The following is a 21,977-nucleotide window of genomic DNA, read 5'->3' on the forward strand; positions in this document are numbered from 1 at the left end:
GTATTTAATATTATGTTACTAAGCAAATATTAAGCCGTTCGACTGGGTGAGTGCCTGGCGATCTGCATTACAGGCTTTTGCCTATCACAGACACCAGTCCTCTCCAATTTATACTATGTAATACTATGTAACTGTAGTTGTAAGTTTTTGAGGAAAATAAATAAATATATTATTATTATTTATGTCTCTCTCCATAATACACGGGTACCACCAGAAGGAAGATACCCGGTCCTTTGGGAGGCTTACGTGGGGACACAGGTCCAACACGCAGAAGCCCTTTAGAGAATTTAATGTGTTGTGGGACACCAGCCGCAGCCTGCCCATGACTGCACTATAGAGATACAGCCCTGGGCAGTCCGCGGCCAATGTAGGACTATTGCAGAAAAATGGAAATGAATAAAACTGGGTTATGGAATGGGGTGTTAGATGGACTGGTATATTGGTTCTATGGGGACTATGGACGTCTGCCTTATAGTTCTGGTGGTCCTGGTCGTTTGATTGATATCCTTGGTAGAGGTTTCCGTGGCATCGTTCGGGAATTCGTATTCGACGAAGATGCTGGTTGCATATCTATAAATAAATAAAATATAAGCCTTTAAAATCTGGAAATTTGAAACAAGTAATAATCGATTAGAAATGTATTCAACTGAAATGAAATCGTTCGAGCAATAAAAATATATTTGAATAGCTGTGCCCCGCGGTTTTATTCGCAGTGCTCCGCTCCTATTGATCTTAGTGATGATATATTATAGCCTATAGCCTTCCTCGATAAATGGACTATCTAACACTGAAATAATTTTTCAAATCGGACCAGTAGTTCCCGAGATAAGCGCGTTCAAATAAACAAACTCTTCAGCTTTATAATATTAGTATAGATTAATGAATCAATTTAATTATTACCAGGAATTCTTCTTGTTTCTCTTTCTACTAAATTATCTGCATTTCTTTCTATAAAAGGTCGTTGATTACTTCTTGACGCTATCCATTGTTCTGCAATTTCGTATATATCTGAAAAAAATATATTTTCTACCGTAATTGATATAGTTTGAGAATTAAATCTCTTTGAAAATTCTTCGGTGACACAATACACAACGAACGAACAAAATAGTAAAATAGTTCCAAATTACTTGACTGATATTTGATGACAGCCTTATAAAATTTCCATTCATCATCGCATCTCTCTTTTCTCTTAACGCGTTCTCTTGTAAGGGCAGGATTATTATCTGCAGGGTAGGCAACTACAGCCCAATTGTGCATGCTATGTACTATTATCCAGGTCTTTGGTATGCAGACGTAATCATCAATACCTTCAAAAGGTAATTCCAGGAATTGAACAACATAGAATTCGAGCTCATCATTACGTGAACGTCGCATCTGAAAAATACAAAACGCTTCCGTAAATAACAAGTCAAACTATATTATCAGCATCAATTCACGCTGTTAATTCCTTAGTCACTAAGAAAATTCACCGTCACTGAATCACTCATATATTTTTCACTTCATATTTTCCTAACCTTTTATAATGTGAATAAAAACATGTAAAAACGAAATGTTATTATTCCAACCGAATGTGCGTGAAGGTCGAGCGACGCTACTCTGACTAAAGCTCATCAACTATTCGATTAATTTATTCCCGTAGTTGTATAACGTGGCCAAATGGTGGTGGAAAGACCTTGACTGATTGCGTCAACATGTCAGACCACAGAACTATATCGAGATAGTTCTGTGTGTCCGACTATTCCTATATAAAAACTGTTAACGTTATCAGCACGTGCTGGTTTTACGAATTAGCAAGGGTTGTTGTTTATATTATTTGATGATAATTGTTTTATTTTAATGCATAGAATATTATAAATTAAATTTGTTTATTCATTAGGATTAATTTTGTATCAATTTTTTCGTGTTTATTTAAGTAACTAGCTGTTGCCCGCGACTTCGTCCGCGATTACGTCGTTTTAGGTCATTCGTCGTTTAAAAAAAATACGTGACACTTTATTTTTGAATGTTCTTAATTGTCTCTTATAAAATTTAACTACATTAAAATTGAACACTCTGAAAATCTTAAAATCGGAGAAAATTGAAAATCTGAGGAAAACATGAAGGAATGTGATTAAAATTCTACATTACTTAGTATTTCAAATAATAATCTAAATTAAATGTAGATTAACAGTTTGAGAGCACCGTTATAGAATATGTACCTAAGTATGTACGTTAGTTTACATAGTAACAAAACAAAAACACGATGACTTTCTTTCGCGCTCGGTACCACAAACTAAGCATGTTAATGGTACGTGGCCCGCGTCACTTGACCCCCCGCGAGTTCCCCTCCTTTGCTATGCGAAAATACATTCGTCGCCCTGCTGTAGGAAAAATTGTAATACTGTGGCCTGGGCGTTATACACGCCCAGGGAGTTCTTGAGTGCCGATAGATGTCCGTCTATCGGCATTTATAACAATCTTATATTAATATCACCATCTTGAGGAAAAGCTTCTAATGTCGATTTAAAACTGCATACATACGAATTAACCTGATGAAACATGTTCTAAAATTGTGAAATGAGTTCAGTTTTAAATTCGAGAAATATTGATTATTCTTGTATTCGACTATTCGTTGTAGTCGAATACAAAATATATTTAAAGAAACTTAGGTTGGCCTTCAGGCAAAAGGGATCCTATCAAATGGTAAACTTGACCTTGTATCTTAAAAGTAAGCATGAAAGGACCTTCTGATAATTGTTGAGCACCAAAGGATCATTTGAAACGCACTACTATAAGAGCGAAAATTGTCTAAGAACTGTTTAGATTGCACGTCATGTTCCTCTAAAAGTAGTGATTTCAAAGGTTCCGGTGTATCTTGAAACGAAAGCCGACTCCTTACTCCACTTTAAAGCATTACAAAAATAACATACTACGTTAATATCGCCTATACAGAAGATGATCTGTAATCAATTGTGAGGTTATAAGAAAACCCACTTTTATATTTGTCGGACCCCACCACCAAATTCGTAGATGTTTACCTCTAAGTCATTAAGACTATGCGAAATCTGTCTGCAGTAAGAGGGGCCTCTCGCTATTCGTCCGTTTCCAGAGACCGAATAGTTTCAATTCTTAATCTTTCATTAAACAAACTTAATAATCGTTTTTGTCTCAATTAATTGTAATATTCGCGTCCCTACTCTAGTCATTGCTTATGCTCATGTTCATCTTCAAGAGATCGAATAATATTATGGTGCACCCTATCATTTGTCAAACGGTCTTCATATTGAGTAAAAGTTTCAGATTCTCGAGATAAAATGTGACGGCCGTGATCAGCTGTGAGACGTTATACCCTCTCAGTGAAGGTTTCGGTCTCACGGGATAGTACATGCCGTTCGCGGTCAGCTGTGAGCCGCAATTCTCGTTGTGAAGCGGTTTCAGGTTCTCGGCATAACACGTGTTGTTTTCGGCCTAGAGTATACCTCTAACGATTCTTGAGAACTCTTATTTCTCATTTTCTTAGCTTTGCTCGAATTTCGAGATCAAGATTTTTTAGGTGGCACTGATGCATGAAAATAAAAATTGAGTTAAAACGGACTGAGAGTGTTATAGACAAATATAATCAGAAAGCTTCGAACTCCTAAGCTATCGGAAGTTACACGTGTTATTGTGAGTCAACCATAAAAGATAGACATTTATGATGTCGGGAGATATTTTTTATATAATAAGGAGATCATTTCTTTCATACATGATTTCTGTGTAGCTTTAACCATTAAGGTTGCACACGCGACGAAAGCTTAAAAATGGAGTTACTGCTCTGCTCAGGAATATGAAAAATAATTGTACCAAGTTTCGTTTAAATCCGTCGAGTAGTTTTTGTTTCTATACCGGTTATACGGACAAAAATTTTACTGTTTGCTTCTTTGGCATCAGTGTCGATCCCTAATCACCCCGTGATAGTTATTTAGGAAATATATTTCATGTACAGATTTAATATACCTAAGTATACATAATATATTTAGATTCCAATTTCCATGTAACGTTAAATTCGACTATACAATAACTAACAGACAACGCAGGTTACTCTCGTTTCCGTAAGTTGAGGCGGCTACATATTCGGTCCTCATAACATCACTTTTAGTGAACGAAACGACAGCGCGGTTTAATTCGATGCCAACACCATCAGAAAAAAGGAAATATTTTTAATTGTGAAAAAATATTATGATTTACACTATTTTAATATAAAATATATGGCTGTGAGTGTGTAAAAATAAATCCAGCTAGTTTCACATCACACTTATGTTTATAATTAGCTATACGACATGAAAATATACATATTAATTACCAAGCAATAATCATACAGGTAAATACTGAACAAAAGTATTAACAGTCAAAGTTTATTTTTACTAACATTTAACAACACCCATGTAAATGATGAAGAAATGATAATTATCAACGAACTAACCTTTTCTATAATACTTAACACAGCACATTTTTTAAATTATCTTGCTCAACTCTGCTCAAAAATTTGAGGGTTTTGTTGGAACTGTAATGTGTCAAAACTATGATATATCTAAACTACGATACAACTTGCATGCGGAAATGCTCATTACAATCAGTGAATTTAAAGAATAACTAACAACAACTATTCAATCTTATTGAGCTGATGAATATCTTTTGCCTGGAAGAGATCACCGCCGCCTAATAAATATACTGTGTTTTCTTATAAAATCGTAACATAATTTCTTTTATCTACTAAATTTTAATAAATAAGTTCTTTTTGTTATTTTTATCTAAAAATGATCTTGAGCTTATATTAGGCAAAAGTATACATTAACTTTTTATAATTTCAGGACCGCACCTTAAATGGGGTGCTCGGAAAATATGCCTACGGATTATTAATAGAGAAATGATACCTACACAACAAAGTTATGTTGGTTCCATTTTATTTATAAAATATAATGAAAATGGGCAAATATAAAACATATTATGTAAAATGATTAAAAATAAATAAATGAAGCAACTACGATTCAAAGAAAACATCTTTTTCAGTGTGAAAATGCTCTAAGCAATCCTGGATGATGAGTAGGTATAATATCATGTACTCTCATCCCAGTACGGTCGGTACCTCGATAGCCATAACGATAAATATTATAATCAGATAACAGCAAAGTCAGAATAAAAATCATAACTTGTACAGTTGTGAGTGCTAAATTTATGTTTCATTTGGCAATAACATTTTTTTCGGTACTAAAACGTAGTAGTTTGATATGTGGTTGGCTGCCCCTCCTCTCCTTCCTGAAAAATATCCTCCAAAATTACCCGAGATACTTCCAATGATTGAACCATACCTTGGACATTAACTTCAGTCAAAAATTGACGAAGCGGATGATTACTATTAATTTCCACTTAATCCTTGCTGCCACTATCTTCATCATCAAATCATCAATTTTCAAGTGGTGTTGTAAAATTGTCAGCAGAAATAGTCTTCCAAAGGCGATATAATTTTATGAACATTGAATCTGTAAATAAAAAATCAAACGTTAATAATTGTAAATCAATAAAAAAAGCTACTTACAAATAAAATTTTATCAACAAACTACTGTTCCCAACGCACCTCAAAATCTTGTAAAAGTCAAAAAGAATTCATCATTCTATTATTTCATTCTAAAAGTGTAATATAAAACCATTATAAAACCAATAAAAAACATGAATTGCTATCATTATAAAAAAAATACCTATAAAAGTAACAACTTACCTTTTGTGGGAACGCATGGTGAAAATTCACAAAACACGAAGATTGAATTTGATATTTTTGGTTTTATGACATTTATTTTAATTTTATTTATTTATTTATTCAAATGCTTTATAAATATAAATTTATAAATAATAAATTTATAAAGAATAGAAACATTCGATCACGAAATTATGTGGGTTCGAGTCCCGCCTCGTGATCGAATTTTTTCTATTCTTTATAAATTTATAAAACACGAAGATTAAAAATGTAACCAATGAACACAATCAATATTAGATTAATTGTAATGGTGTCTAGTTTGACTTAAAATAATAAACATCTACCCTCACTTTTAAAAATGTAGTATATTCACACGAAATATAAGCGCACCTTATAGGGAAGGGAAGATATGGGTTAAAGAGTTAAATAAATAACATGATTATATTTAAATTATTAATTTTCAACAGTTGTTCAGTAGTGATAACATGTAAATTGATTTGATTTTTACGAAATCTCATAGATGGCGCTGTTTCAAATTTGTCTTTATACTACTAAATTCATTAAACTGTTTCTCTGCCCAAATTACGTAAATGACATGCTAGATAATAGCATGGCTTACTCGAAACCAACATTTAAACATGAGTCTTTAGATTGCACGCTGTCGTAGTACACGGAATATATAAGAAAAATAAAAAATCCTCTTCCCCGCGGACCGTGACAGCGTTTAGACGTGTATTCTGTGAAAGTCATTATATTCATTTTTATTATTAATTTAAAACTAAAATATCACTCAACATTAATATCAAGGGTACTAGGCGCGCAGAAGTGCAACGAAGTTAGTGATACATCTGCTAGACAAGGACAGCAACTGCAGGAACAAAGGTATAATTCCTAGTTGCGCACACGCATGACGTTGTATCCACAGTGTTGCCTAGGCACTGTTTTAAATTTCCCATACGTAAACTTTGGTAGTTTTTGGAAGAAACTGGCAGTCTGTGTAAATAATTCTAAAATTATTTTTTTTTGACTTATATACAAAATGTCATGCTCAAGAACCCCCCCAAGGAAGATTTCATTGACGTCTGCGCCTCAACACCACGGTTCTGACCCATCTCTAAATGCTACAGATAGGAAGGAACTCTGTATTTTATCTAAACGATTCAAACGTAAGTGTGATGAGATTTCGGGCGACACTCATAGTACAATCGTGGAATTGAGAAACATGTTGGATGAGATGAAGACCCAGCAAGAATCAAAGTATGACGCCATAAAAACTTTCATGGATAGTATTATAAAGCAAAATCAAGACATCAAAACCTCTATTGAACTTATGTCAAGCAAGTATGATGAGATTTTGGATGACGTCAAAAAGATTCAGTTAGAAAACAAACAGCACAAAATTCGTATAAATTACCTTGAAACGAAGCTAGAACAGTGGGAAATAAATTCCAGATCCTCTTGCGTTGAGCTAAAAAATATTCCTGCAGCCGAAAGTGAGAACAAACATAGCTTAATAGAGATGACTAAAAAAATCTGCTCCGCTGTAAATGTTGATGTTCATGAATCCGAAATCCGTGATGTATTCCGCATGAAAATTAAAAATGTGTCCAACGGGCCAATCGTGGTAGATTTTAACTCCAATCTCAAAAAAGAAAACTTACTTAAATCTGTCAGGAAGTATAATAAAGAGAGAGATCCGAATCAGCGACTAAGTACTGCTACCGTGAATCTCAAGGGGCCAGTTAAACCTGTTTATGTTGCTGAATTCTTAACACCCAAAGTGAGAAAGCTATTCTTCTTAGCAAAAGAATTTATGAAGTCTGAAAAATATGAGAGCTGTTGGACCTCCTACGGAAGAGTGTTTTTGCGACGAAAATCTAACGAATCCCGCGTGCGCATCGACAATGAATCCGATCTAGACGCACTAAAATGTCGTATATGACTAGTTTTTGGAATTTTTCTTGTTTTTGTTGATATTACTTATGCCTTGAATTTCTTTTTATTTTTAGTATTAATATTAACTTTCGCCAAAATTTTAAATTGTAAGTAAATCGCTGATTCCTAATTCTGAGCTCTGTTTGAAATTATTTACTCAAAATATTAGAAGTATTAAATGTAATCTGAATAGCCTACTCCCTCTTATTGTCAGGTCGAATGTGTCCTGGGATTGTATTATATTAACGGAATGCTGGCTTTTGTCTACACAAAATATACCCCATTTGGATGGATACCAATCTTTTGCATCTGCAAACAATCTGACGCAAAATGAAGGTGTCGTGGTTTATTATAAATCAAACTTAATTATATCGGTTGAAGAAAAAATAATACAGGACGCGAATTGCTTGGTTATCAAAATAAATTCTGATACCGTTGTTTTAGCAATTTATCGCCCCCCAGGTTATAAAAACGTTAGTAATTTCATACAGTCATTGGATAAATTGCTACAAGGATACTCATCGACGTTAAATGTATTTCTAGTTGGCGACATAAATATAGACATAGCAAATGACAGCAATGATACCAATAAAGGTCATTATTTAGATATGTTAGCTTTTCACGGAATTCTTCCAATACATACAATACCTACACGCAATAAAACATGTTTAGACCATGCCTTAGCCAAATCAAAGAAGATCACTCGATGTCTAGTAATTCACACGAGTGTGACCGACCATGATAGCGTCGCGTTGTACATTGCTATTAATTATCAACTGAAGGCTTCTAGAACTATTAAACGCTTTGATTACGTTGCTTTTGATGATGAAATAAACAGCAAGGATTTTGGTTTCATAGCTAAAATAGAAGATGCTAATATTGCTACTGACGCTTTTGTTAATATTCTACGTGACTTAATTATGCGGCACACTAAAATTATAACTGTCTCTTGTCGAAAAAAAATACTTAAACCATGGATTACTCCAGGCATCCTAAAATGTTTGAGAAATCGAGATAAACTACATAAGAAACTAAAAAAAGATCCGAGTAACGACGTACTAAAAATTACTTACAAACGATATAGAAACTTTTGCTCAAATTTATTAAAAAAACTTAAAAGACAGTACGATTCATTACAAATACAAGAATCTAAAAATAATAACAAAAAGCTTTGGAAAACTCTGAAAGATATAACATTTACAACAAAGCATAAAGAGTCATCTCACGAACTGTTATGTCATCAGCATCCCTTACAATCCGTAAATGACGTTAATAACTTTTTTGCAGATATTGGCAGGAACCTAGCGGACAAAATTATTAACAGTCCCCTTTATACAGCATATAACACTAAATATACTCACCCCCACTCATTTGTTTTATTACCTACGGACTGTAAAGAAGTTGAAGGACTTATTAATAATCTTAAGAATGATAGTGCCATAGGTTTGGATCTGATTCCGAGCCACATACTAAAAACTTATAAAGATATTTTGACGCCAACCATCACACATATCTGCAACATTTCTCTGGCCTCTGGAGTTTTTCCGAGGGCTTTCAAAAAATCTAGAATCCAACCCATTTATAAAAGTGGTGACAGAAACTGTGTCAACAATTATAGACCAATCTCTATTTTGCCCTCACTATCTAAAATTCTTGAAAGGCTGATTAATTTAAGATTAATAAAATTTTTAGAAAGTAATAAAATATTATCAGATTCACAATTTGGCTTCAGATCAAATAAATCTACATCGGATGCGGTACATAAAGTGACAAATTTCATTGTAAATAAACTAGATACTAAAAAGAAAGTAGTTGCCATATTTATAGACTTAGCAAAAGCATTTGACACGGTTTCTGTCCCAATTCTTTTACAAAAATTAGAAGATATTGGTGTTAGAGGCACTCAGCTTGACTTATTTAAAGACTTTTTAACAAATCGTACACAGTTGGTTAAGATAGATGAATATACCAGCGAAGAAATTCCTGTTTGTTTTGGTGTGCCACAGGGAAGTATATTGGGGCCAACCTTGTTCTTAGTTTATATTAACGATTTATGTCAGCTAGCCTTAACTCATGGTGAAATAGTATCTTTTGCGGATGACACAGTCCTACTTTTCTATGGTAATACGTGGGAAGAGGCAATTTCTTATGCCCAATCTGGTTATGATACCGTTTGCAAGTGGTTATATAGCCATGTTCTTACACTTAACACAGATAAGACTAAGTACATGGCCTTTCATCTACGAAACAGAAACATAGGAACGCAGACTTTTCTGATCAAATCTCATCGTTGTCTCAACTTTGATAGCTCTACCTGTTCGTGTCCAATACTTCAATGTACAAAATCTATGAAATATCTGGGTGTTGTGTTGGACGATAAGCTAAATTTTCAGGAACACATTGATTTGTTATCTGGAAGAATACGCAAACTTATCTGTGTATTTAAATGCCTGAGAAACGTTGCGGATAAAGATGTCATAAAATCTGTATATTATGCCTTGTGTCAATCCCTCCTCTCTTATTGCATAACCTCTTGGGGAGGAGCACCGAAAACTTCTCTGTTAAAACTGGAAAGAGCCCAGAGAGCTGTACTAAAGGTTGGTTCCTTCTTACCCTTTTATCACCCAACGACCGCCCTCTACGCAAAATGGGATGTTTTGACCGTTCGTCAACTCTTTGTTCTTCATACCATTCTCAGACAACACAGTTCACTGATATATGACTCTCAAAAATTAAAAACAAAGCGTCGATTAGATAGAGTTTGTGATCAATATACACCCAATACATCATTCACTCGTCGTTTCTTTTGCTTTCAAGGTAGTTATTTGTATAATAAGTTAAATGGTAAATTGTCTATTTATTCATTGTCTACAGGTGCTTGCAAATCAAAAACTTTAACATGGCTAAAAAGTCTCGATTATGAATCTACTGAGAATTTAATACGCTACGTAAAACTATAGTAAATTTTATTATATTCATAAAACACACACACACACACACACACACACACATACATACACATACACACACACATATACTCGCACACACTTTCACACACACTCACTCATATACTCTACAATATAGGTACCAAATCTATTCTTGTATAAATTGTTCACTTTTTTTTATCTTTTGTAAAATGTTAAATTTTTATCTAACATTTAAGATATTTTATTTCCCCTTTTGTTTCTCTTTTGTACTATATTTTGTACCTCTAAACGGTTTATTTCATGTTTTTAATATTATGTTACTAAGCAAATATTAAGCGGTTCGACTGGGTGAGTGCCTGGCGATCTGCATTACAGGCTTTTGCCTATCGCAGACACCAGTCCTCTCCAATTTATACTATGTAATACTATGTAACTGTAATTGTAAGTTTTTGAGGAAAATAAATAAATATTATTATTATTATTATAAAGGTTCACAGCTCCTCCCGCGAAGGTGATATCATGATAATATGTTTAAACTATCCTCACCCGACCTCTTAGGAATATTCATGCAAAATTTGAAGTAAATCTATGCAGTACTTTCTGAGATTAGCCCGGAAATACATACAGACAAACAGACAAACAGACAAACCGACAAACAGACAAAAATTCTAAAAACTATATTTTTGGCTTCTATATCGATTATAGATCATGGATCAAGTATTCTTTTAAAAAAATATTCAATGTACAGTTTTGACTTTCCTACGATTTTATTATATGTATAGATACCATATAAATTCTGTAAAGGTAGTTTGAAGTAACTTTTTTTTTTTTTAATGATATAGGATAGCAAACGAGCAGACGCGTGGCCTGGTGTTAAGCGATACACGCCGCCCATAAGCATCCACTCCACTGGGAAGTGGATGTGTTGCTGTCTTCAAAGGGATTTGGAAGGAGTTAGGTAGAAGGGGCGAGGATGGGAGGGAATGAGGATAGGGAAGGAAAGGATGGGTAGGGGATGGGAAGGGATGTGGGCCTCCGGACCCCTCACTCACCGTACGGAACGCGACAGTAAACTGTCACTATGGCGCCGATATTCTGTGAGGGTGTGGTACCTACCCCGGTGCGAGCGTAGCCCAATTCGTGCCGAAGCATGCTCGACTCCCACTCTTTTAAAAACGTAACTTTAAGAAATAAAAATTAAAATCTATAAAAAATAAAATAAAGGTCAATAATCTTCTGTTTTTAGTTGATAATTATTAATCTAACAAAAACAGTCCTATTTCCTGCTCCGGTCTGTAAAATTAAGGATACGCGTGGGTTACACTCGTAAAAATATAATTTATTAACCGATGGACAACGTTTTAATCATGTTTTAATAGTATTATTTCTTATTGTTCTAGAGTATGTTATCCCAATTCATAAATAAGGAAAAAATAAGTAAATAGCAGTTAGTTCTATTCAGTAGATAAAATTGTTGACGCACACCTAGTTACTTCGTCACAGATAGATAATAGGAACAAATCACGATGATTTTTAGGGTTCCGTACCTCAAAAGGAAAAAACGGAACCCTTATAGGATCACTTTGTTGTCCGTCTGTCCGTCCGTCCGTCCGTCCGTCTGTCAAGACCCTTTTTCTCAGGAACGCGAGGAGGTATAAAGCTGAAATTTATATCAATTACTCAGGTCTACGGTCCCTTGAAGCTGTGAAAAAATCAAACTTCTAAGCCAACGCAATCAAAAGATACAGCCGTTTATGCCGCAAATTTTCGACACTTGCAAGGGAATCAAAACCTACAGGGTGCTTCCCGTGAACTCAGAATCTAGAAATTTGGTACGAAGCAACGTCTTATAGCATAAATAAAGGAAAAATTACGAAAACCATAAATTTTTAGTTACATCACATACGGAACCCTCGGTGCGCGAGTCCGACTCGCACTTGGCCGGTTTTTTTATTATAGTCTTTTAGTAACTGCTAGGAATTGATTATGAAAAATGGATATTATGACAATATATATTTATTTATTTAAGTATTTATTCTTTAATGTACTTTTAAAAGAGAAAAAAACATATCTACGTATTAATTTGTTGAAAATTTTAACCATACTTTTTTTTCTAAATTCTTCATACCAAGTTTATTTTTCTTAGAACAAGTTATCTAAATAACATAATATCATGAAAAAAATAAGTATTTGAATAACAGTTCTAATAATTATAAAAATTATCGCTGTCCCCAAATGACCTTGTATTTTGCGATAAGCTTTTTATCAAACTGAGATTACTTTATTTAATATGGAAAAGACATTTTTGGTCAATGTTTTGATTAAGTTTAAATCGTAAATTCAGAAGTTCGTAGCTAGTGATAAAATTTAAAACTATTTGTTATTTAATTATGTTTGATAAATCAAATTGTTAATTCCTCACCACACAGATTTTCCTTGTGTGGAACTTGGAAGCTAGACGTGAGCATAAATAAGAATAAGAGGACTATATTTCTGTTTTAATATTTTAATATTTTACATTCTGCTAATCAGTTTTGTGGCTCTATCTCTCTCTCTCTCTCTCTTCAGCCTTTCTCCGTCCACAGTTGGACATAGGCCTCTCCTAAGGCACGCCATTTGGCTCGGTCTTCAGCTTTTCGCCGCCATTCTGTACCAGCAAGATGTCACCAAAAGATAGTTAATGAAGGTTTGATAAAGATCGAACTGTGAGCACTTTAATTATCAGTTTTCTTATTTCATTACTTTAGAACTCTAGTCAGTCATTATTTTCTATATTTGAACAGCTTATGTATAAATTAATTGCTATGGTTTAAGATTTTTTTCTATTAATATATTTTCTATTAATATAAATCTAAAGTGTTTGTTGCGTTTGTACGCGTTAATTTCAGGAATTACTGGCCCGATTTCAAATCCAAATTCTTTCATCGTTGTCTATGTACGTGATCCTTAAGTCTTATATTTGTATTACCGCCGATTATTATATTTGCAGCCAGGGCGTCAATTAAATCTTCATTTTTATACACCAAGTATCGAGCTAGGTCAATGCTCCCGCTGAATTATCACCACATTTTATCACGCAATGGTCTGTATGACCCGTGAAATTAGCCGGCTTATGTTGCACAGTGAAGGGTGCGAGTTGATTTATGACGTCACGATTTATTTACGCCGTTTCTGACGTCACGGTTGTTGACAACTGCCAATTGTTAAAATTGAACAATCAAAGAACCCAGTCTAATTAAGCAAGCTTTCAACTTGTACCCAAGTTCAAAAGCTTGCTCTATATTTTTATATTCACACTAGCGGTCCGCCCCGGCTTCGCCCGTGGTGCATGTTTACGTTTTCTCTACATAAAAACCATCCTCGTACTTCAAGGAATATAATAAAAAAAGAATTATCGAAATCGGTTCAGCCGTTCTCGAGTTATGCGCTTACCAACACATTTTGCGATTCATTTTTATATATAAGACTAGCTGTCCGCCCCGGCTTCGCCCGTGGTACATATTTACGTTTTCTCTACGTAAAAACCATCCTCGTACTTCAAGGAATATAATAAAAAAAGAATTATCGAAATCGGTTCAGCCGTTCTCGAGTTATGCGCTTACCAACACATTTTGCGATTCATTTTTATATATAAAGATTATAAGACTTCGTGTAATTTTTAATAATGTGTTTAAGTATTTATCATAATAATATTATCTTGTCCATAATATTCAGAGACTATTTCGATAAAATATATTAGTATTATCCTATCGCCCTGCTTTGAACGGGCCGAGCGGGCGTTCCGTGACCCCGCGCGCGTTTTATTATTTTTTGATAAATAAATTTGCGATTAGTAACATGATGTACTAATGCTAAATTACAATATTGTTTAACGCCAAAGCACGAGCCAGCGAGTTATTAAATAAATTAGTATTATTAGTACATTAGTTATTATTCTCACAAAATTAACTGAATATTCAGTCATTTTGTGAGCTATGTTACATATAATTTTGTCATAAAATAATATTATTGTACATTACTTACCAAACGTTATAAATTGAAATTTGAAATACGTAATTCTGATAAACGCAATTAACATTTACAGCGCCGACTTTGAATTTGCATAAGTAAGTATTAGAGAATGAGATGAAGAGGTTACCTACGATGTTATATTATGTGAAATGAAATGAAATGAAATATGTTTATTGTGGATACATAAAAAAAAATACAAATAAAATAAAACAAAGAAACTTAAATCTAACTTAAATCTATGCATGCCACAAAAGGCCTGCCACTCAGTGCAATACACTGATTTTCAGTGGTTGCCTTACACCTTGGCCACGGACACCGGCGGCGCGACCGACGGCGCGACGGGCGGCGCGGCAATTCGCGCGATCGCGATCGGCAATGTGATATATCTATTACGTTTTTAACTTATATTATTTTTATTTTAAATTATTGTATATTTTTTATTGTATATTGTAGATTACCAGACTACGAACGAAAAATTCCCTTATTTAAAAAAGTAATTAGATACCTTTTTCATTTTAATATATTTTTAAGAAAAATAAAATTAAATGGAGTTCACGTTTAGTCCGACTCGCACATGGCCATCTGAATCAGAAAATATTAATATCATGTAGTCATGAAGGAAAAACACATTTCCATGAAAAGGAATGGTTCTGAACTTGTAACTAATTTACGTGAAACTTTTGGGATGTAGGACTTTTTCGTTTTCATGAAGTTATACATATTATTTTGTCACATAAACTATGTCACCGAAATAATATTTCATATTGACGAGGAATATATCAGTAGTTTTTTCTTCAAATCTAATATCGTGTTATTCAGTTTATTATTATAAATTAAGCATCTAATGCAATGACCGCCTCCTTGGTACAGTGCTGGCTCTACGCATGAGCGTAGAGCCTGGGTCCTGGGTTCGATTCCCGGTGGAGACGAAGAAGAATGTCTCGGTCTAGTAGGACACAGAAGGCTGATCACCTACTTGTCCCTAAAGAAAATCGATCAGTGAAACAGATGCATCTGCCCCTTACCCCACTAGGGGACATGGGACTTCACTTTTAATCTTCTAATGCAATATTCTAAGTGTGATACAGTATTTTAGTTCGTTTTTTCCGTAGTTCTTAAAAAAGTAGCTGAAAAGTGGAGCAAAGTTGTAGCTCCTTCATTAATCAAAGGAGCACTTAACTTGATGCACGTCATCTCGTTGCTAATTTTTTTTTATGGATAACGACTAATTAAAAATTTAAGAATAGAGTTTTGTATTTCAATATAGTTTTTGTATCTACCTAACATATTTGTAACTACATTACGTAAATAAAAGTTAGATCGAGTAATTAGCAAATTTGACTACATAAAGTTATTGTACATACATAATGTTAATTACTTATTTTTTCTATGAAAATGAATATGCAATGTCATCGTTTATATTTGCCTAAATTTTTACATATCTATTATTTATATCTATCTTCAGCACACTTAATTGCTGATATCACTTAAAGACTTATTTAAAATTATTATTCATTTCTCTTAAAACCATCGCCAGTACAAAGCACAGGAGCTATGATTTATATACAAAATCCTTGTTTTCAGTTTTCCTATATAATATTGCAGAACTAATATTATAAGTATTTTTTTAAATAACATAGACAATAAAATCATGTTGCATTAGCGTAATGTTATATTTATAAAATATTAAATATTATAAATATTATAAATTAAATTAAGTTTTTTTTTATGAATTAATTATAGGTATTATGCATACTAATAATTAGACATCGGATTATATGCACTAACAAAATGCCAAAATATGCATGCAAATATGCACTAAAAAAGGCCGAAATATGCACTAAAAACGACTGATATGCCTAAAATATGCACAATACAAAATCAAAAAACCTTTATTATTTTTATATATTTAAATCAAAGATTGTACAAAAACAGTGAAATTTTCTTGAAATTAAGTATAGTTTTTGTGCCAATATACAATTAAGCATTTTTACAAAATTTTCGAGCGCAAATTTGTGACGTTTATCACCCGCGTTCCCAGTGTTGCCACTTTAGACTTTTCCGAGATAAATCTAGCCCTTTTTTGGAATTCAACCCGTGTTTTAAGTTTTTAGCCCCAAAAGGGTAATCTAGCCCTATTTTGAATGGCTCATAATTTACTTAAAATGGAGCCCATTTTGTAATTTTTTGCCATTTTACCATGCCAAAATAGGGTTTTTTTACTCGCTGAGCGTTCTGATTGGCTAATAAAGGTTAGTCGACCAATCAAAACTCCCGCTACTTAACGAAATATGCACGATTGGGGAAAAAGGCTAAAATATGCACTAACGCCGTAATTGGAGAGTTTTATGCATTTGCATATGCAAATATGCAAATGCATATAATCCGATGTCTACTAATAATATATGTAATTAAAACAGGAATAGACTGTCTTAACTGTCTGTAACGCTTATATTATATAATAATGATATTTCATCTTTATAATATTTTCTCATAGAATTTGTTATCTATATAACTAGAGATATAATTCCTACATTCTTATAGATATAACAATAGCTTAAGTTTTAATAAAATAGAAAAAAAATGGATATCATGGCGGGATTCGAACCCGCTTTTGCCAGAATAACAAAACCTTTACAAAATTGATGTCGCGTAAATAATTTTTTATACATACAGAGGCGATTATTAAATTACTGTTTAATTGTACTTCAACAAATTGTTCTTTTTAAAACGTCTTGTGAATCATTGTGCTAAGTTTCCGATTTCTCTGATTATGTGCAGTAAGTGTTGTATACCAAAGTGTCGGCAAAAATAAACGAAAGTAATTTTTTGTGAATTCCATTTATTGTACATATAATTATTATTTAAAATATTGTAGAGATTACATTATTTATTGAGGTGAACCTAATATAAAAGTAATGTAAGACTTATATCCTAATGAGTTCTAAAATTCTTTGGTAGAAATCCTTATATAAAATCAATTATATATTCTCAACATTTAAAGAGTACTTACGATACTAGCAGAACAATTATGTACATAACTTGAAAAAAATAAACTTACAGCTATTTCTAATACATAAATGAGATAAAAAGTAGATAAATTTTCACTTTCACGCTTTTCCATTAACACGTATTGAAATAATCACTATATAGTTACAAAATTAATTAAATTCACTTTCAATTAGCATCAATAAATTATGAACTCTGAACGGAACATAATATGACCAACAGATCGTAAACAGTTAGCGTTCAACCCACAGATGTCTGTGGTTCAACCAAAGGATCCGAATCGTATAAATCCTTTCGTCTATAGAACTAAGAATAGGACCCAGGTCCATAGTCCAACCACGTTGGAGTCCGTAGTCTAAAACGTAATTTAGCAGTACCCCACACGCATGGTCATCTAATTCTGGCCTTGCATCAGTTCCAACAGGAGCCTGCGCTTTTTCAATTATTGTCGAACAAACACTCAGTGCCTTAATGCTGAATACTGCTGGTAATAATCGTTGAGCTAATGATTTGCAGTCTTTTGATACACGCTGACAGTAAATGAGTTCTCTGTTATGAATATAAACACCACTTTGTGGCATAAGTTCTTCTACAAGTCCTGGTACATTTGTTCTATACTTCAATGTCCATCTTGTGTCATGATGATCATATTCCGGTGGTTGAACAAAACGCCACGACTTGTGTTTATTTTCCGGTCGTTTGTTAGCATCGTCGTTACTATATTGATCTTGACTACTCGAACTTTTACTTGCTGTTGCTTCAGTTCGTATTTCTTCAGGAGACTTTCGGACTTCTGGTCTCAAGTTAATCGGAAAAGTTTCGTTGCCGGTTGAATTTTGTATTGAGTTAAATAGTTCAACTGCACTCAGTAACTTTTTATATGTTTGAGCAGTCTCGAGGAGGGAACTGCGTAAGTTGTTGTACATATCAGTAGTATTACGCAAAACAGAGCCCATTTGAGTGCAGAGAATTGCAAAGTTGTCTAACATTTGCTGCTCTAATTTCAACCTGACATGACTAGTAGGGTTAATTGAAGTAGTGTTTTGGGGAGCTGTTGGACTGTCTGCAGATCTACTTGCAAAAGAGACACAATTGCTGACATTTGTTCTCTCTATAGGTGCTCTATCTGAAAGTGAATCCGAAGTTTCTACCGTGCACTCGTCTTTTTGAAGCGTATGATGGTCTGTGGCCACTAAATGTTTATCGCTTGCGATATTTTGCTGGATCGAAGTTAACGTTCTATTGCTTTGTTCAGTATGTTGTTCATCCAGTATTGTTTGTGGTTGCTGTTCATTTCTAAGGTTTTGTTTGCTCGTAGCTGATAACGTTTGTCGAATTGATTTTAGTAAATTCGGTACAACAGATGGCTGCAGTTTTTTTGGGTGCCCTTCTCCTTGCGTTGTTCTTCTTCTTGCGTTGTGAAGTTCATTCGCAACGCCGGCGATTCCTATTTTCGGTATATGCAGTTGCCGTTGTGAGTCTTGCTGATTTGGCTGTGACAGTCTCGGTTGTGAAATTTGTCCTGGAGATGGAATGTATGTTGAGCTTAGAAGGTTTTGTGATTCCAATGGAGAATTATTTGCACTTTCCACATTTATTTTCAGTAAATGCCCAATTTCTGGAGTGTCGTTTGTGATCTCGACAACTGTGCAATTCTCAGATAATCGTAATGATCGCACTGATGAAGATCCGGTTTGTTGCGTCAAATTCGACGGGTTTTGTGGCGCTTTTTCAATTATCCGGAATAGGTTATCGCGTAGTTGATCAGGCATTTCGAGTAACTTTGCTATCGTATGAGTGGTAGTTTGTGTGTTATTCGAGACCTTACTAGTATGGGCTAGAGTTTGGACATTTTCTATCTTTGGATTGAAGTTCGATAACAAACTTCTGTTCTCTAAAGTAGGTTCTTGATTATTACACTGATTCGGTTGAGAGGTCCGCTCGGTTGAAGTTGAAGGTTTTTGGTATAGATTAATGAATCAATTTAATTATTACCAGGAATTGTTCTTGTTTCTCTTACTACTAAATTATCTGCATTTCTTTCTATAAAAGATTGTTGATTACTTCTTGACGCTATCCATTGTTCTGCAATTTCGTATCTATCTGAAATTGAAATATTTTCTACCGTAATTAATATAGTTTGAGAATTAAATCTCTTTGAAAATTCTTCGGTGATACCATACACAACGAACGAACGAAATAGTAAAATAGTTCCAACTTACTTGACTTATATTTGATGACAGCCCTATAACATTTCCAGTTATCACAGCATCTCTCTTTTCTCTTAACGCGTTCTCTTGTAAGGGCAGGATTATTATCTTCAGGGTAGGCAACTACATCCCAATTATTTCTAGGTACTTTTATCCAGGTGTATGGTACGCAGACGTATACATCAATGCCTTCAAAAGGCAATTCCAGGAATTGGACAACATAGAAATCGTCAACATCTTCGTCGTCATCGTCATTACGTGAACGTTGCATCTGAAAAAATACAATACGCTTCCGTAAATAACAAGTCAAACTATATTATCAGCATCAATTCAAGCTGTTTCACAAACTAGTGGACCTTAATTACTAAAAAACATCACTGTCACTGAATCACTAACTTACCTATAAGCATACCTATATTTCAGTTAATATTTTCCTAACCTTTTATAATGTGAATAAAAACTTATAAAAACGAAATGTTATCATTTCAACCGAATGTGCGTGAAGGTCGAGCGACGCTACTCTGACTAAAGCTCATCAACTATTCGATTAATTTATTCCCGTAGTTGTATGACGTGGCCAAATGGTGGAGGAAAGACCTTGACTGATTGCGTCAATATGTCAGACTATTTTTTAAAACTGTAAACGTTATCAGCACGTGCCGGTTTTGCGAATTAGCAAGGATTGTTGTTTATATTATTTGATGATAACTGTTTTTGGACCAGGAGATATTGACACAAAATTTCGAGTCATTTATAACAGGATGGCGGTTCTACAGGGGTCTTAGTACGCAATGACAAAAAGAAAAATGATGGTGTGAACGCTGGTACCGGCAGCTTAGTCGCGTGGGCGTTAGTCGAACTCGTCGGAAAAATAGCGAAAGTCAAACGATTTGTAATACAAAAATTTTAGAATTTACCGATAGCCCATAAAAAAGAAGTAGGCGGTAGTGTCATGCCATACTTTTCCGGTGTGACTTACAGCCCGCCATACCGACGCGAATGTGTTGATTTAAAAAAAACAATTCAACCATTTGTACCAGGCTAACTTTTGCACAGGTAACCATCGTCGTGCAGCCATTTACGAAAATCGCCATGCCATACTTTTCGGACGATTCCAAATGGTCGCCATACCGCCGAAAATCTGCAATTTTTTTTTAGTAAATGACAAAAAAAGTTATTGTAAATATATCCATAAGAGATAGACATATACCATCGCGGACTTTTCTGTAGACCTTTTCAATGTGTAGGTATAATACTTAGTACACTATTTTGATAAAACTCGTAGGGTTCAGCCTGCGTTTGCAATGTAAGCGGAAAAAATGTAACATCACATCAGAAACCTCAAAAATAACAGCACATCTCCGCTATTTAATGGATGTTATTATACATATAAACCTTCCTCTTGAATCACTCTATCTATTTAAAAAAACCGCATCAAAATCCGTTGCGTTATAGTTTCAAAGATTTAAGCGTACAAATGGGACATAGGGACATAGGGACAGGGAAAGCGACTTTGTTTAATAGTGAAGTTAAGCATATAATGCAATAAGTCTGTGGTATAAAGTATTTTAGTGCGTGTTTTTTTTTTTTTTATTTTGATTTTTTTGATTTGAATACTAGATTAAATTATATAAATAATTTTACTACTTTAATATAAAATTAGTCTCTTTAGTGATTTAAATACCTATTGTAAAAGCTTTTTATGAAATTCTCATGGGAACATACCTTGCTATAAATGTCAAAAATATTCTGTTTCTATCTAAATTTAGATCGATAATTGGTACAAATGAATATAAAGATTTGTCTTTGAGTAGGGAAAGTGATTGTATCTTTTACGTGACCGAGGGAGCCTTCACCACTTACAAAAAGGGATATTAGAAGAAATATAAAAAGCAAAAATAAACATCAAATTGAGATATAGGTTCCATGAATGTAAAGCTTATACTCAACTCTACATTACACGGAAAGCTGTTTAAAAACTCACGAACTTAAACCTAAACAAAATACAGCTTTATTTCAATATTTTAACAAGTTTCAAAAGATTACGAGTTTACAAAATGGAAAAACGATTCCACTTTATTCGCTAACATTTTATGGTACATTTGATAATCACTTTATAATATGATTGCGACTAACAGAATGTCAGTGTGGAGCAAAACTTTGATTACAACGAGA

At 33.9% G+C, this 21,977-nt stretch overlaps 3 protein-coding genes across 3 annotated transcripts; 1 reads left to right on the forward strand and 2 right to left on the reverse strand.

Annotated features, from left to right (window-relative positions):
- Nucleotides 1-279: 279 nt before the first annotated feature.
- Nucleotides 280-1,591, reverse strand: LOC149906901 (uncharacterized). The gene is made up of 4 exons (XM_090103950.1): nt 1,515-1,591; nt 1,128-1,374; nt 901-1,008; nt 280-570 (listed from the first exon to the last, which is right to left on the reverse strand). The coding sequence occupies exons 2-4, from the start codon at nt 1,372-1,374 to the stop codon at nt 470-472; spliced, it is 456 nt and encodes a 151-aa protein (XP_089960076.1). The 5' UTR covers nt 1,515-1,591; the 3' UTR covers nt 280-469.
- A 5,341-nt stretch (nt 1,592-6,932) lies between these two features.
- On the forward strand, nt 6,933-7,652 carry LOC149906902 (uncharacterized). The gene has a single exon (XM_090103844.1). It carries the CDS (start codon nt 6,933-6,935, stop codon nt 7,650-7,652), a length of 720 nt encoding a protein of 239 aa, XP_089959970.1.
- A 9,811-nt stretch (nt 7,653-17,463) lies between these two features.
- Nucleotides 17,464-20,073, reverse strand: LOC149906903 (uncharacterized). The gene is made up of 3 exons (XM_090103846.1): nt 19,815-20,073; nt 19,588-19,695; nt 17,464-19,486 (listed from the first exon to the last, which is right to left on the reverse strand). The coding sequence occupies exons 1-3, from the start codon at nt 20,071-20,073 to the stop codon at nt 17,826-17,828; spliced, it is 2,028 nt and encodes a 675-aa protein (XP_089959972.1). The 3' UTR covers nt 17,464-17,825.
- Nucleotides 20,074-21,977: the final 1,904 nt, after the last annotated feature.

Source organism: Colias eurytheme, chromosome 7 (assembly GCF_061535395.1).
Source record: "Colias eurytheme isolate Ceu_HAF_F1 chromosome 7, ilColEury1 Martin Lab GWU primary, whole genome shotgun sequence".
Taxonomy (NCBI): Eukaryota; Metazoa; Arthropoda; class Insecta; order Lepidoptera; family Pieridae; genus Colias; species Colias eurytheme.

What these genes read in the sequence shown, in the direction of transcription:
- LOC149906901 (XM_090103950.1), bottom strand. Translation starts at nt 1,374, where the DNA reads ATGCGACGTTCACGTAATGATGAGCTCGAATTCTATGTTGTTCAATTC. An exon ending in TGTCATCAAATATCAGTCAA is followed by an intron (nt 1,009 to 1,127) that starts GTAATTTGGAAC and finishes TATTTTTTTCAG; the next exon opens with ATATATACGAAATTGCAGAA. An exon ending in AGAAACAAGAAGAATTCCTG is followed by an intron (nt 571 to 900) that starts GTAATAATTAAA and finishes ATTTATTTATAG; the next exon opens with ATATGCAACCAGCATCTTCG.
- LOC149906902 (XM_090103844.1), top strand. Translation starts at nt 6,933, where the DNA reads ATGTTGGATGAGATGAAGACCCAGCAAGAATCAAAGTATGACGCCATA.
- LOC149906903 (XM_090103846.1), bottom strand. Translation starts at nt 20,073, where the DNA reads ATGCAACGTTCACGTAATGACGATGACGACGAAGATGTTGACGATTTC. An exon ending in TGTCATCAAATATAAGTCAA is followed by an intron (nt 19,696 to 19,814) that starts GTAAGTTGGAAC and finishes TTTCAATTTCAG; the next exon opens with ATAGATACGAAATTGCAGAA. An exon ending in AGAAACAAGAACAATTCCTG is followed by an intron (nt 19,487 to 19,587) that starts GTAATAATTAAA and finishes AACCTACTTTAG; the next exon opens with AGAACAGAAGTTTGTTATCG.